The 16,579-nt window shown below is 35.5% G+C and overlaps 2 protein-coding genes across 2 annotated transcripts; one reads left to right on the top strand and one right to left on the bottom strand.

The window, feature by feature from the left end:
* LOC142618909 (disease resistance protein RPV1-like) lies at positions 1–5,731 on the bottom strand. The gene is made up of 3 exons (XM_075791967.1): positions 5,483–5,731; positions 4,579–5,267; positions 1–511 (listed from the first exon to the last, which is right to left on the bottom strand). The coding sequence occupies exons 2-3, from the start codon at positions 5,157–5,159 to the stop codon at positions 124–126; spliced, it is 969 nt and encodes a 322-aa protein (XP_075648082.1). The 5' UTR covers positions 5,160–5,267; positions 5,483–5,731; the 3' UTR covers positions 1–123.
* A 5,292-nt stretch (positions 5,732–11,023) lies between these two features.
* On the top strand, positions 11,024–15,061 carry LOC142618537 (BTB/POZ and MATH domain-containing protein 2-like). Its single transcript, XM_075791488.1, has 3 exons — positions 11,024–11,548; positions 13,818–14,265; positions 14,503–15,061. Exons 1-3 carry the CDS (start codon positions 11,178–11,180, stop codon positions 14,857–14,859), a joined length of 1,176 nt encoding a protein of 391 aa, XP_075647603.1. The 5' UTR covers positions 11,024–11,177; the 3' UTR covers positions 14,860–15,061.
* The last annotated feature ends 1,518 nt before the right edge of the window (positions 15,062–16,579 follow it).

The following is a 16,579-nucleotide window of genomic DNA, read 5'->3' as shown; positions in this document are numbered from 1 at the left end:
GAAATAAAACCCATTCAGATCTCGACCGAAGTACCTTCCTTTGATCGCCGCTATCTAAATCATGCCCGAAAGCTTCCTTGACCACCACCGGCATCATAGCTCCCCACCAAGAAGCCCTCCTCGTTACTTTCTTTTTCTGTTTCTGTGCGAGATGGGTAAGAGAGAAGGGAGAGAGAGCCCACAAACCTTAGAGGATGAGTGGCTCGGTGGGCTCAGTGGGTCTGGCTTGTAGAAAATGGGAAGTGAGAAATTTAAGTGGTGGGTAGTAGAATCTTCTGTGTGGGAATTTAGGTCAAGGCCAAAAGATTCATTAATAGTACGTTCATTTTTTTTTTTGAAAAAAAAAAAAAGGTGGGTCCGCTCAGCAAGACTCTTTTGCGGGATAATTAATGAAGAGTATTGACCAGGAGCATCGTTCTGCCGACAGCGTGGCATGGTGCTGGTAGGTGATTCCACATATAGAATATTCCAGATGGTTTCGACAATTTCTTCGATAAAATCTGTCTCTGGCCTGCCACAATTTTTTTTTTTTATAAAAAGAATAGAAGTTAGTGATCATAAAATAAAAATAAATGAGCTACGAAAAATGGAATGAAATGCCAAAATACATTTTCTTTTTACATTAGGTAACAAATTAGTAAATTATTTATTGTCTCATTTATTATACTTTAATTATTTTTTCCCCTTTTTATTGAATATACATACACACATATATTATATATGATTTTAAAATTTGATCATCAAATTATAGATATATCTTAATAAATCAAAGGCTAAAATATTCAAGACTATAATAACAATAGTTTATAAATAAAATCACTCTATCGACCTTTGTCACTTCCTCAAACTAACGCAACAGTTTATAAAAATCTACTAATTGAAAGACCAAAACTATGTATTATTGATTTATAGTCGCATATTGACTAAATAGGGAAAAATGATCAATAGAGGGCCAAGTAGGTACTTAACAATACAAGGTAACACATTTCATAATCAATAGTAACTCCACCATCTGTTGAAATACTTCAATCTCTGAATAAATGGCACCAAAAGACTCAGTACTTTAAAAATTACACCTACGACAACAACTAAGTCACCATGTGATTGAAAACATAAAACCGTCATGCGATTGAATGCTTCTATTGGCTATCTAGAGTATGAAATATCTTGAAGTTTATTTCTGTATTAATTACAATGGAATCAGCTCAGCTTTTATAATTAACAAACAAACCCCTCAATATATGAGAAATCTTAGTTGACAATAACATTCAAATTCTTTTTCGAAGAACTCAAATATATATGCCATTTAAAATTTTAAACACATTTCTAGAGATTAATCCATACACACAAAGATCCTGATAAAACCCTACTTGTCCTACACTCATAAGTCATACCTGACCTCCATGACTTACATGGCTGATCTGAGAGAATAGCACATTAACAGTTAAGACTCTCTAAAATTTGACTCCAGACCATTATTCTATCAAATTCATTCAAAAATCTGCACATGTCAACTTAAATTGCTAAAAGCTATAATGAGTTTTTCGTGTTAGAGCACTGCTGCCGATAAAGATGTTCAGCACACAAAAAGCATAGTATATTCTGTTTTCCCCCTCTCCCCACCCAGCACACTCCAACTGCTACGTTATCAGACATAGCATTCTCCTTCTTTGGATACCACACAAAGAGAAACAATTCCCACCCACCAAGGAGGAATGTATGTTCTACAGAAGAACTAAGGTTTGGTGCTCACAACACCTAGTCTACAGAGAAACTCTTTTTGTGATGCTGTTTTGACAATTTGGTAATTGAAAAAAGTAGAGGCTGATAAATGTTAACCATGTATTATGTACTTTGGGGGCAAAAATCAAGAACCAAAGTTACAATGATCAACTAAAACAAGGAGGGAAAAACAAGAAAAGGACGGTAGGAGCTAAATTCCATTCAAGGAGAGTATGAAAGAAAAAAGATTTAAAACTAGAGAATAGACCGTTCACAATCCTCAAGGATTCTAGCATTCCGTTCTTGCCAAATACACCACATCAACTAATGTGGCATAAACCTCCAAATATAGCTATATTTCAATGAGAACTAAACTTACCCTACCGCAAAAATCAAACAACTTGATAACCCTATGCGGCACAATCCAATGAATTCCAAACAAGCAAAACACCAAAGACCACAACTCATAAGCTAGAGGGCTATGAAGAAGAAATAATCCGCCAACTCCCCCCACCTTTTGCACACATAACACCAATCAACAACAATGATTTGCTTTATTTGAAGGTTATCTGTAGTTGTAATCTTATCTAAAGAAGCAGAACCTGAAAAAAAAAAGCTATCCGCGGAGAATCCTTCAATTGCCACATCATTTTCCATGGAAAAGATATGACAGTAAGGGAATAAAGAATGATAATATCCTCACATCTCAAAATTTCTACTCTTTGCTGGCTTCCAAAAGACTTTATTAGGAACAATACCCCGCACAGACGAAGAGTAAACAATGTCCATAAAGAAAGCCAAAGATTCTAGTTCCCAATCATGCACTGGATGACAAAACTAAGCATCCCAATGGATCCTCCCAACAAAAAAACACATAACCTCCGCAATTGAAGACTCCCTTGCCTTACTAATACAGTAAAATTCTGGGAATGCCTCCTTAAGAGTACAATCCCCACATCACCACATGCTTCCAAAATTTCACTCTAGTTTCATCGCCTACATCATACGGTAGGAGTTTTGAAAAAATCAACCAATTACTTCTAATGAATTTCCATAGGCTAACACCACATGCACTTGACATAGATTTTGTGCACCAACCACCCCTTTCATTAAAAAAATAAATAGCTATAGTATGGATAAGAGTTTTGAGGTTTACTCAATTTAATTGAAGTTTAGTCAAAATTTTATCATCAAATTATAGAAATATCTTAATAAATCACAAATATAATATATTCATAATTATAATAACAATAGTTTATAATCACTCTATCGGCATCTATCACTTCCACAAACTCAAACATCAGTTAATGCTCCTCTATATCACGGATTTGGAAGCCCTTTCAAGCTCTCCACAAGAGATTAAAAGTCCTCGCTACTGCATCTAAATTTAATGTCCTTCTAGTTATGAAGCAACAATATGCACATTGCGTTTTGCGTTTTGCTTTCATGGCCAGATCAATTTTACACTCTTCTTTTACCGATAAAGAGAGCTTTGCCAAAATATATAATTTGGTAATTGAAAGAACAGAGAATGATACATGGTAATTGTGTATTTTCTACTTTAAATTATACAAAATATATTGTTTTCGTAATACTTTTATTTTGTACAATATATATATTTTTTGGATTACATTGTGAAAAAAAGAAAGGAAAAAAGAAAAGAAAAAAAAAGATAGATTATTTTTGAGAACCGGTTTAAGAAACTCAATTGAAAGGTAGAAAAATACTCCCACCAAAAACTACCAAAAATATATATACATTTTTTGATAGGTAATAAAACTTTTATCGAATAAAATAAACACCGTGTTCGTAATGATGAACACTCTGGACGTGAAAAAATACAAAAAGCTCAAGAGCTAAAGCTAACAAATTGTAGGAAAGCAGAAATTGAAATACATCACGTAAAACCACAAATACGAACCTACTAAAATAAAGTGCCAAAAAACTACCGAAAATATGGGGGTAAACACCCAAACCAATTGGAATAAGGTAAAAAGGTGAACTAGATCATAAAACACGTGTTCAAGATCCCAAAACATTGCTCAAAATCACCAGTAGGTACTTAACATTGCTCAAAACATAACAGAACACAAGGGAACACATTTCATAATCAACAGTAACTGCACCCTCTGTTATACATCAATCTCTGAATAAAGGCACCGAAGGACTCAGTATTTTAAAAATTACACCAATGACAACAACACAGTCACCACAGGGGATTTGCATTAGAAACAAAATAATCATGTGATTGAATACTTCTATTGGCTATCTAGAATATGAATATCTTAAAATTAATTTCTGAATTAATTACAATAGAATCAGCTTTTATACTTAACAAACAAACACCTGAATATATGAGAAATCTTAGTTGACAATGACATTCAAATTATTTTTTGAGAACTTAAATATATGGTATGCCGTTTAAACACATTACTATTTACTAGAGATTAATCCATACACAGAAAGATCCTGATAAGCCCTACTTGTCCCCCACTCACACCTGACTTCCATGACATACATGGCTGATCTAAGAGAATAACACACTAAAAGAGTTAAAGACTCTGTAAAATTTGACACCAGACCATTATTTTAACAAATTCATTCAAAAATTTGAGTTTTCATATTAGAGTACTGCTGCCAATAAAGATGTCCAGCACACAAAAAGCATAATGTGTTCCCGCCCTTCCCCTTTTGCCAATATCTCTATACCAACACACCCCACTGACCCACTCCAACGCATTTATTATGATTGCATTTGTATATAAAAGTATAAAACTATATTTTAATGTGGCAACATTTCATAAGGTTAATCAAAAGTTAATTTACTTCAGTTTTATATAAATTAAAGATGTGTACCTTTCTGGTTCTAAATGGAAGCCTTCCAAGTTTGCAGCCTCCTTCAATGCAGTTCTCCAATTGTTCACCTTGTCTATGGGGCCATTCAGGAGTGCCTCTGCAAAAATTTCCTTCTGTTCTAGCACCACGGATTGAGACACTTCATAGAAAATAGGCATCACCCTTTGATTTAACAGCCTTTTGCATTCCATGATCTTCACCAGCTCATCAAGGCACCAACTAGAAGTAGCATAGTTTTTCGAGAACACAACAACTGCAATCCTTGATGTCTCAATTGCCTTCAATAACTCGGGTCCAATCTCTGCCCCTCTACGGAGGTCTACGTCATCTCTATAAGCACGAATCCTTTTACGGTCAAAAGCGTCTAAGAGATAGGCTTTAAAGTTTGTGCGGGTATCTTCCCCACGAAAACTAACGAAGACATCATACTCATGTGTCAATGTTGGGGTCGATAAAGATGTATCAAAGTTTTCTTGGCCCTCGGAATGAGCCAAAATTGCAGCACACAGAACTAATTGAGGTAAGACCAGTGCGATCAAAGTAGCAAGGACCAATAAGGATGGAGCAAAGGAACGAGCCATGGTTGCAACACACAGATGAGCAAAGGAGCAAGAACCGGTTGTTTCTTTTGGATTTCTCTCACTTTTTTTTTATTTTTTAAGTTGTCTCTTCCTCTCTTTTTCCTGTTTCTGCATGCAAGAAATTAGTGTAAATTTAACTTTGTGCACGCTGTAGCAATCATATGGCAATATAACTTTTATGATGAAGGAAAAAAAAAAAAGGAAATTGGCATGAGAACACAAAGGATTGGCAACATTAATCGGTTAGAAAACAACACCAGCTTATCCACAGTCAAGACCCATATCCGTAAACAATTAATCAGTCAAAAAAACAGAAAGCTTACCCAAAATCAAGACCAAAATCCGCAAGTCAAGATCGAAATCAACACAGGGCCGATCTGCCTCGTGGCGGAGGTGGAGGACTGGCCGGAGGGATGAGGAAGACGACGGGGCGCCGGAGGGAGGACAAGCGCGCAGCGCGTCGTTGATGACTTGATGCGGTTCTCTATGTTCTCGGGTCTAATTGGGGTTTTTGGGAGAACCTTTTTTTTGAAACAGGGATTTTGACTTTTTGGGAGAGGAAGGTGATTGCTGATAGAATAAAAATAATTAAATGGGTTAATTATCATTTTGCCCCCTAACCTTTGAAATTCCCCTCTCCCTCTAAAATTTAATCATTATTATTTTGGATAAATTCCACTTATATACTCTGGGATTAGGGTTAATACCAATTGGGTTCAAAACATTTCAAAATGTAATTGACCAATTTGATGCATAAAGACTATTTAGTCCCTAAACACCACTAAACAAAGTTAACTTTTGTTAGTTTCTCTATCTTCTCTCTGTCCCTCTGTATTACTCTTCTCTCTTCACTCCTCCCTCACTCTCTCTCTCCTCACATCAGCCACAACTACTCCTCAAATCAGCCACAACCACTCAGATCAACTACAACAACAGCCACAACACAATTTTACTCCTCATACCAAAACCCAGCAAAATCTACCCCAATAAAATCCAAATCCTCCAACACATAGAAAACTCACTACCACTTCAAAACCCAAAACTACCTCCACTGCAAATCCATTCCATATTGGAACCCACCACCACCATCACTGGCCACTAAACCCAGCAATCACTTCTGGTCACAAAACCCAACAACCACCACCGGCAACAAAGACCCAACCAAATCCACATCAATAAAACTCAAATTCAAAAATTTCAATCACCACTTTGTAACTCACAACCACCTCACTGCAAATCCACCCTAGATTGAAACTCACAACTAGCTCCATTTCAAATCCACCCGCCACCACCACCTTAAACAACCATTGACCACAAAACTTTAAAAAAAAAAAAAAAAATCAAACCCACCACAAATCAGAATCCACCACCACTAACAAACCCACAACAAACCAGAACCAACACTAGCAACCAACAACCACCATAACCACAATCCACAACAAACCCAGACCACCAAACCCATGCACCACTGCCGTTTCCACAGAGAAGAAAGAGATAAATGAAAAGGGTGAGTTAGAGAAAGGAGATTGGGTCAGGTTAGAGAGAGAGACCTGAGGGGGAAGAAGAGCAGAAAGGTCAGAGGGAGAGAAGAACGAAAGAGGTAGAGAGTAGGGATGGCAATGAGGCGGGGCGAGTCCGAATGATGGAGTCTTTGCCCCCGCCCCACATGGTTTTGTCTTACCCTATCCCTGCCCTGCCCCACATAATAGGAAAAATTTTCTTACCCCATCCCTGCCCCTTGGGGCCCTACAAAGCCCTGCCCCATCCTGTAAAACGCTACTTCTTGTTAATTTGCTCACAATTATTACAGTTGTTTTGAATAAAACTATTTCATTAATAAAAATATACTTGAAATTATAAAGAAATTTATCCCATCAAATCAAACTAATTTTTAGCAAAAATTGAATAATATTATTAAAGTGGTTAACAAGACAATATCATAACAAAAACAAAAATCTCATAATACAAAATTAATGATTCAATAGTATATAAATTTCTTAATAATAAAGACAAAAGTAAATGTTAAAATTGGTACCTCATTTCCAACCTTGTTAGAGGAAGAAAAGAAGCGGAAAGCCATATTGATTAGAATAAAATAAGCTGAAGATATGTTTGTTTAAATAGTAGGGTTAAAATCTTGCCCCATCCCCACTCCACCTCTTTTGTGGGGCGGGAAAAACTAGCATGAGACGAAGCGGGGAGGGGTGGGTCAAGCAGGAGGGGCAAAATTGTTATCCCTAGTAAACTGAGAGCAAAGACCCATTAGGTTTGAGGAAAAAAAAAAGAAAGTAAAATGACTAACGGATGCTAACGGGGTTAGGGATTAAATGTCTTCAGGGACTAAATTAGCCCATGTTGAAATATTTTGGACTTGGTTGGTATTAACTCAAATCTCAGAGTATATTAGTGGGATTTACCTATTTATTTTTCTTGTCTTCTTCCAGTTTTCAATATAGTAGGTAGAGTGAATTTGACTTTAGGCACGCGGTAACAAGCACATGGCAAATTCACTTTTCTGATAACAGGAAATTGGCATGAAAACACAAAGGATTGGGTCTAGCGTATAAATCATCTAGATTATAGCTTTTTGGCTCAGATTATGATCTATCCTCATTGAATGGATCACTAGCTAGCTTTATAGTCCATGTCCTAATTTATGAGTATAGACTAGGCCTGTTCAAGCACCAACTGGTACCAATGAAACCGGCCGGCGCCATACCAATCCGACCGCTTCACAAGCCCACCGTAGGTGTTCGGCGTAGTAGTCGGCGACGATCTGGACAAATCGAAGACGTCTGGTGCGGCGAGCGATGGCTATTCAGCCCTCCGACAAGGAACCGCACCGCATTAGTATATATATAAATACACACACACACACACTAATTTAACATATATATATATATATATATATATATATATATATATATATATATATATCAATGTTTACAGTTTTTTATTTTTATGTTTCAGTAGATTGAAGAAAACCCAGAGAAGCCACGAAAGCAAATGCAAGGAACAAGAGGAAGAAGAAAACGGCACTGGACTTAAGGATAGGTTTTTTTTTTTTTTTGATACATACAATCTGGCACTAAAACTACATCGTTTTAGGACCTGATGTTAAATTTTAATATCATCTCCAAAACGACGTAGTTTTATCATCAGATTTAAAATTAAAAAAAAAAAAGGTTTTTTGGCCTTTTCATTTAAATCCCTAAGTTTATTTACCCACCCTCTCTATATCTCACTCTCATCCGCTTGCCTCTTCCAATCCCAGCAAGTCACAACAAAAGTCTTCATCTCTCCTCTCTCTCCCCTCAACCTTCGCCGCTTGCTGCCACCGCAATCTAATGCTTGACATCGTGTTTTTTGGAGTATCACGCTCTCCTCTCTCCTCTTTGTCTCAATATTCTCAAGAGTTTCTAGTGATGATTCTAACTTCAAATGCTCTTCCTTGCAAATGTAATGCTTTCTACCATGTTTGTTTATGTAATTTACTTTCAATGGTTTTGTTTGATCTTTTATAGGTTTGGTTTAGTTTTTTTATTTGGGTTTTTGTGATTTGAAATGGGTATGTTTGAGAGAAAGATTGTGAATTTGTTTTCTTTTGATTTTTTGTTTTTGAAATATTTAGGTTTTTTTTTCATGAGTATGATGTGGTTTGGGTTGTTATTTGCATTGTGTTTGGTTCCTGAGAAAGTTAGGAATTAACCAAACTAACCACACTGAACCGGTATTTTGCACCGCACCTTGTGTAGACTGGTTCCCGCCCTTCCATAGGTGAGGTGCGGTTAGGGATGAAGGAAAACCACTCCTATAGGTGTGGTGCAAGAAAGCCCCAAAAAACCGGCCGCACCGCACCGTGTACAGCCCTAATATAGACCATGTTCATTCTTTCTATAACAATATGTTACTTGAATATAAAACCTACAATCTTGTTATGTTGAGTTCACGTGATATCTATGAATGGTAAGAACGGCAACGGGAAAATACAGAGGAGTTGCATAGAAGACGTCAACAGGAAGAGGAATAAGAGAAAGGAAAGGTTAAAGAGTATTGTGAAATTTCACACACGCTTGAAAGGGTGGCCAAAAGAAAAAAAAGGGCCACAGAGACTAGTTTCCAGCTTCATCAGAGCTGCTAGAGATTGGAAAAGTGGTGAAGGTAATCAGAATGTACAATACCAAAACCATTAGCTCATAAATTGCTTAATCTGTCTAGAGATTGAGGCTTTAAAATAAAGAGAATGTGTTCATTTCTAAAGAGTGTTTTTTATATATACAGATTGATAGAAATCATTCTAAAAAGTAAAAACACTTTCCTTATTCTTTTTTGGTTGCTTTTCTTTTTATTACTTAGGGAATATTTATGTCTTATATCTAAGGACATCCCATTTCATTGCTGTCCATCGTCATACATCCTTTGTAGCATGTAGCATGTTCCATAAGTGGTAATCTGAGTCAAACTGTTCTTGTAGGATAATTGTAACTATTGATTAATATTCTTACATGCCACGTGGAAAGTTCATCAACCACTGAGAAACCGCCACGTATAAAATAATAATAATAACGACAAAATTTTTGACAGTGGTATGGACAACATAAGGACAAGGGAGCAATTGACGGTGGATTAAATTTTCATTCATCCATGATGGTTGTCCATGACCAAGCTACGTCTAACCTAGTTCACAAGAAATGAAGCCCAACAAAAGCACCACATATATGAATAGGATTTGTCCATGAATATCTTGCTCGTACAAAACAGCCTAGTCATCCATGTGATACAGGGGCATGGATGGCCAAATAACACTTAACAAATTTCGGAGGATTTTTCTACAAATAGCAAGCAATCGGACCACGATTTATCATTCAAGAACGTGAGAAGGATTCTTCAAAATCCGCTCCATTTTTTCCACTAACTACACACATCTCCCATGATGGCAGTGGATCCGAACAAGTAGACCCACTAAAAACTCTCTATAAAAAGGATCTAACCCCATTAGCCCAAGGTATGTTTTATTATTCACTGATTCACCATCCTTATGTTCTAAAGAAAAAAAAACTGACTTAACCATCTGAAGGTCCTTGGCCGGTTTAACCCGGCCACTCTTGACAATCTTTTTTTCTCTTCAGGTCATCAAACCGTCATCGGAGCACCGAACATTCAATCTATTGATTCTCGTGCATCATCATTCGTAATAATGAATACCATAATTTGTAGCAAAATTTAGATTGAAAAAATGTCTTCAAAGAAAAGGAAGTGCAAAAATACATCAAAAGATATATATTTTACAGATTTGGGAGAAAAAAAAATCTTATATATAAAACACATCAAAAAATTAGAAAATATATTTAAGGTCTGTTTGGATACCTTTTATTTTATTGAAACTGAAAATTTATTGCTAAAAGTACTGTAGATAAAGGTAAAAGTTAGTTGAAATAGTATAGTGGAGCCATGAATACTACCACAAAGTGCAATGAGGGCCATAAATAGTAGCAAAAATAAGTTGAGTGGTAAAATAATTTTAGTTTTTCATTTCAATCCAAATGCATGCTTAGCGTGCATTTGCCCAACGATTAAGTTGTGTTTTGCATTTTTTTTGGTCCCGTGACACTGTTTATGGACCACCAAACCCATGAAAAATGCAGCAATCACTCACTGTTACAATGTTTTGTGTTTTAAAAATTATTTTGTTTCAATGTTTTTAATGATAAGTTTTCAATTTTCAACAAAATAAGCGGTATCTAAACTAACCTTTAAAGTAATAATATAAAATAAAATAAAAAGTATCCTTTTATGCGAAAAAAGAAAAAGTAAAAAAAAAAAAGCTCAGTGAAAAAAAAAAAAAACATTTTGGCCACTTAATTGGTCAATCCCACAGATCAAAGTCATCGTTCAACCATTTCTCTCTCCAACAATTGACCAAATACTAGATTTTCTCACCAACCAAACATCGAAATTTTTTCTGTACCCAGATCCTTGCTATGAAAGGGACGAATTGTCTCTCCTAATTCTCAGCCGATGTTTTCTTCTTCATCATCTTCTTTGTCTTGGTCGACATCGATGTCGATGACCGAGACGGTGTATGGGTCCCACCGGTTCAACATCTCAGGGTACTCGCTCTCGAAAGGTATGGGAATCGGAAACTGCGTGGCGTCCGATACTTTCACCGCCGGCGGGTACTCTTGGGCAATTTATTTTTACCCGGACGGCAAGAATGTGCAGGACAAAGCTACGTATGTTTCGCTGTTTATAGGTTTGGCGAGCGAAGGCACTGATGTGAGAGCGCTTTTTGAACTGAAGCTTTTGGATCAGAGTGGGAAAGAGAGGCATGAAGGTCGTGCCCAGTTCGATAGGGGGCCTTACACGTTCAGCAAACGCGGTAGCATTTGGTAATCGATTATTCTTTCTAAATTTGGGTTTTTTTTTTGGTGATCTTGATTATAATTGCTATGATTATGATAGTGTTTGTTATGTTTACGCAGGATTCCAAATTTTCTATCCACCTTTATTGCTCCACTATATAATCTACAAATAAAAAATGTCACGTATCTATCTATTTTATTAAATGTTAATTTTATTTATCTATTATTTCAATTTCCTATGATAGATTATTTATTTATTTATTTTAGAAAATTGAAATAATAGAGGACATAAACTTAGCATTTAATAAAATAAATGGACATGTGGCATATTTTTATTTGTGGACTATATAGTGGAGCAAGTAGAGTGGACAGTAGATTTGGACCCTTTATTTAGTGGGTTATTTATTTATTTTTGCTAAGTGTGTTAATGTTAATTATCGTGATTGTTGTTTCTTTGCTAAGTTCATTCTTAGTTGTTGATGAATTAAATCCTGTAGGGCACTTGTTAATGAGTGTTACCCAGAACATGACTCAATAAACATAACAATTTTTTGAAATGGGTCAAGTTAACGGGAAAATTGAAAAGGCTGTGAAAAAATTAACTACTTTTTTTTTTTCCTCATAAAAACTGTCTTAAAATGCTTGACTAACTTTTTACTTAATTAAATTCGAACACATGATTATTTTGAAATTACATGGTCATTGAAAAAGCTGTCAAAGTATTAATTACTTTTTTTTTTTTCTTTTCCCATAAAAACTTTCTTAAAATGGTTCACTAACTTTTCCCTTAATTAAATGCAAACATAGGATTATTTTGAATTATATGGTAATGGGAAAAGAAGCAAAAGATAGAATTGTTTGTGCTTTAGTGGACAATGCTATTCAATTGGGGAACCTAATGTACTATATGACTGCACCTAAGATATTGTATATAACTTCAGGGTTCTTTGTTGGATGATGTTTGTTTGAAAATAGTATGCAGCCATGCTTGCATTTGTTACTTCATTTTGAATGACTTAATGACTCATGAAAAATTATCATGTTTATTTTTTTAAATTAAACGCATACCATTTACAAAGTTTCTTTAGTATAAGACACAAGGAGTTATTGCTTATATGATACTAGCCTTGTACAAAACACAATTACGCACAATGTTACCGTTTTTATTGTTATAGTTAATAATAAATTGATTAGTTAATAATAAATTGATTCAGTATAAGAGCAATTGCATGAATTGTGGACAGAAACCAATGGCAAGATTAGGAATTTTTGAAGTAATAGTAAGTGGCACTTATTTACTTTGTTGTTGTTGTGGAACTGGAAGTTTTGAAAGAGGTTGATATGTACAAGTGGGTGGTGGTATGCTTGTTGAATTTGATAGGTAATGGTTGTCTGGGCTTGAATTTTAGAGCTGAGCTTGGATTGTTAACATGAGAACCCCTTCTTGTTTATGTAAAGACATAATTTCCCGGCAAACACTGTTCAAAATTTGTGTGTATTACTTTAATCAATAAAGCCTTTATTCCATATAATGTTAGCTTGCTGGATGAGTAACTTTATCGACTATAGTAGGGGTCTGCTACATGAACTCTTTTCCACCTCCTAGCTGTATGACGTAAGAAAGTCAAATAATGTATAAAATGTATTTTTTATAGGTACAAATGATGTATAAAATATGAGGCAACAAGCATCTATTGTTAGACTCATAAATTTCTAGAGAGCTTAGCAACAAACAATGTTACAACAAACATATCCATGAGATTAAATTGAGATCAGTAGAATTATCTTATTATTCCATATTGCATTAGAATTACATGGAACCAGACAGGATGATGTTTTTCTAATTCATGAACTCTTTTTGAGTACTTGTAAGGAGTTTTGAACTCTCTTATATGTAATTCTTTGGCTAGATATATATAAATTCATAGATGAATACTTTGAAAATGTAGTGGCATTAATGTTTATTTATTGTGTATGGTTTCATTTTGAGCTATTGAAGTGATTAATAGAAGCAAGATGTAATATTTGTCTCATCTAATTAGTTCACCATATATTGTGTTGTGTTAACAAAATCTTGTTGATTAGGCGTGATACCTGCCATGGACTTTTTTGGTGACAACTATGTTTGATTCAATGACTACTATGTGCATCTTCTGGGCGTAATGTTTTTATGCTATCTTGTTATACTTATGACCTACATGCAATCATTTTCTGTTGAATACCTTTGCTCCATTTTTCATTTATTGTAATCAAGTGGCAAATGTGGTATAATAGTTTTGTTTGTTGGATGTTGTAGGGGCTGCGAGCGATTTTTCAAAAGAACTGATCTAGAGACATCTGACTACCTCAAAGATGATTGCCTCAAGGTTCACTGTAGTGTAGGTGTTGTGAGATCATACACCAAGGGTCCTAAGATCTACTCTATTGCAGTACCACCTTCTAACATTGGTCAGAATTTGGGGCAGCTATTTGAAACTGGAAAGGGAACAGATGTGAATTCAGAAGTTGATGGGAAAACTTTTGCTGCTCATTGTGAAGGGCATAGTTCTGATTATGAAGGTTCATCGCCTAAAAGGACTGCGTCTCAACCCTCTAGTCATGTTGAAGACCCTATTGGTTCTTTACTGGAGAGGTACCCTCAGTTTCCTCCATGGTCATGCCAAGTGAAGAATCAAGATGGATCTATCAGATGTATGCAACATGAAAGGCCAAAACAAGCTCCAAATGTTCCATGGACCTGCCCGGTATGTTTTTCATTCACCAAGTGCTTTCCACTTTTGGTGCATACCTTATAGTTCTCTTTATGCATATTGGGGCTGATCTTATTTGCTGAGTGCATGTTGATGATTGAATCTCTAAATAAGCTTTTTATACCCAATTGGACCTAAAGGTCTCTTCGGTGTGTTCTTGCTCTTTTATCTTTTGTATATTCCATGTTTGCAATTTGTGAAGTGGGGTTCTAAGATCATATATCCTTGCAGAGGGTCCAGTTGGCAGAGTCTCTTCTTCAAACTTTGGAGAAATGGTTTGAAGGGCTTAGAGTTGGAGTTGGTCGCTCACAGCGGGCTAATAAAGGAGGTTCTAGGAGTCGTGGTACGAGGTCATCTGTGCGGGATAATGGAGGAGGTTTTGGGAGTCGTGGTACGAGGTTGTCTCGTCGAAAGACCTTGAAGTTGTCTCGTCGGAGAACCCGAGGTCCTTTGACACCTTCCAATGAAGATGAAAACAATCAGCTCGGCCAATTCCTTGCAAAACAAAGAAACTTGCTTTTCCTTGTATTTTTGTTTATGTTTATATTTATGTTTTTTGTTCTTGTTTTTTTGTTTTTTGTTAAGTGATGTAGTTGAACTACATAATAGCCACAACTAGTGTGTTTCTTGTAGAACTCGATGATATTTTGTAACAGCCCTGCTCCCCCTTTTTCTTGAATATCTGGATGTTAGGCTTTAGTCTCAACTCTAAGATGTTAGGTTTTTAGAGTAAACTCTATGGTGCCTTTTCGTTTAGCCTCTTGTATATCCATGCTTCTGTCTTGATTTACCTGGAGTAGATGATACTTTTGTTCTTCTAGCAGTATTATTGAACTACAATTATTGTTGCAGGTTTAGTAATTGTTCTGCAGGCTGTTATGGTACCACATGGCACAATACATTTTTATCTTTACGGGTTGAAGCTCTACGGCTAGTACAAGGCTTAGGAATTGATTTGTAAAGAAATCATGGTTACCTTTAACTATTGATTTATTCTTTTTATTGGACATAGAATTATTAAGGGAAGAGACCAAAAAAAAAAAAAAAAAAACTAGTTAAAGTCTCTTCTTCTTCTTGTTTTGGGGGTTGGGGTTAAACTCTTCACATGGCTTGTACATATGTTGCATAAATTTGAAAAGAAGAATAAACAATTATCCGACTTCAAGCCATTGTAATGTCTTAACTAAACTTTCCCAGGTATTCTTGAGAAATTTATTGGTTTTGAATACGATTCCTATATAAGAAATTAAAAATTCTTATGTTCTAGTAATCTAATTCATGTAACATATATTGTATAATAATTTATCCAAAAAAAAAAGCATATATTGTATAACTAATACTTGAAATAGGAATGGAGAATAAGCAAAAGACCTGCTTACTTATTAATTAAAGGAAAATGTTGAGAACTGATAACGTTGGCTATTTGGAAAGAACTTCCGTGCAATAGAAATTAAGTTTTTTGATTTTTAGGACACTTAATTCTATGGTAATTAAGAATGCTGGACACTCAAAAATGAGTTTGCAAACCTATTTTGATTCTTTAATGAGAAGTGCCTTTGTTAACCTTCTAGAAGTGCAGAATTGTTAAGGAATTGTGTTGTTCCTGTCGATTTTATACCAAGTGAATCTTTTTATAATTCTTTCACTAGAATGGTTCATATTCCATGGTGCCTAAAACAAATTTATATCTCAAATGCTAAATAATTTCACAAAGACACGTATATCCAAAAGTGAAAGAGGGGAGAAGGTTTTTTTAAGAAACTTACAGTGGTGTATATCCAAAGGGTCTAACATTTGGATACACAGCATAGGCTTTAAATCTCTTAAACTTACACACATTTTTCAATGTGGGATTAACTCACTATTTACATTGATCTGCCTTTGTCTTACCTCTTTTTAGGAGAGAGATCTGTGTGAGGGTCCTGTGCCTCGCCTAGATACGTGTTTGTTCATGTTATTTGCCATTACAACACTTGTGGTTGCTAATATTATTGTGGAAGAAGAATGCGGACTTATTCATAAAAGTGAACACAGCCCGCCAATTAAAGGATAGTAAAAACAGGTTCGGGGAAAGTGTGACAAGGAGTTAGTTTCCAGCTTAAAGTTATTGGGCGATTATAAGGGCTTGTGGACATACATGTCTGTTATTTCTATAGCCAATCAGGCTGCTTCTAAAGCAATAATGTTCATTTCAAACCTTCAAGTCAGTAATGGATGCTACGAATGCGTAAACTAACTGTCGTAAGTACTTATTACTTTTTAGCATCAAAATTTGTATATTGTAGAGGCTTGTTGTTTAGAAAGAAGT

The sequence above is a fragment of the Castanea sativa genome, chromosome 12 (genome assembly GCF_040712315.1).
Source record: "Castanea sativa cultivar Marrone di Chiusa Pesio chromosome 12, ASM4071231v1".
Classification (NCBI taxonomy): Eukaryota; Viridiplantae; Streptophyta; class Magnoliopsida; order Fagales; family Fagaceae; genus Castanea; species Castanea sativa.
This window is presented reverse-complemented; position numbering and strand designations above follow the sequence as displayed.

What these genes read in the sequence shown, in the direction of transcription:
- LOC142618909 (XM_075791967.1), bottom strand. Translation starts at nt 5,159, where the DNA reads ATGGCTCGTTCCTTTGCTCCATCCTTATTGGTCCTTGCTACTTTGATC. An exon ending in TTCCATTTAGAACCAGAAAG is followed by an intron (nt 512 to 4,578) that starts GTACACATCTTT and finishes AAATTGTGGCAG; the next exon opens with GCCAGAGACAGATTTTATCG.
- LOC142618537 (XM_075791488.1), top strand. Translation starts at nt 11,178, where the DNA reads ATGTTTTCTTCTTCATCATCTTCTTTGTCTTGGTCGACATCGATGTCG. An exon ending in AGCAAACGCGGTAGCATTTG is followed by an intron (nt 11,549 to 13,817) that starts GTAATCGATTAT and finishes TGGATGTTGTAG; the next exon opens with GGGCTGCGAGCGATTTTTCA. An exon ending in ATGTTCCATGGACCTGCCCG is followed by an intron (nt 14,266 to 14,502) that starts GTATGTTTTTCA and finishes ATATCCTTGCAG; the next exon opens with AGGGTCCAGTTGGCAGAGTC.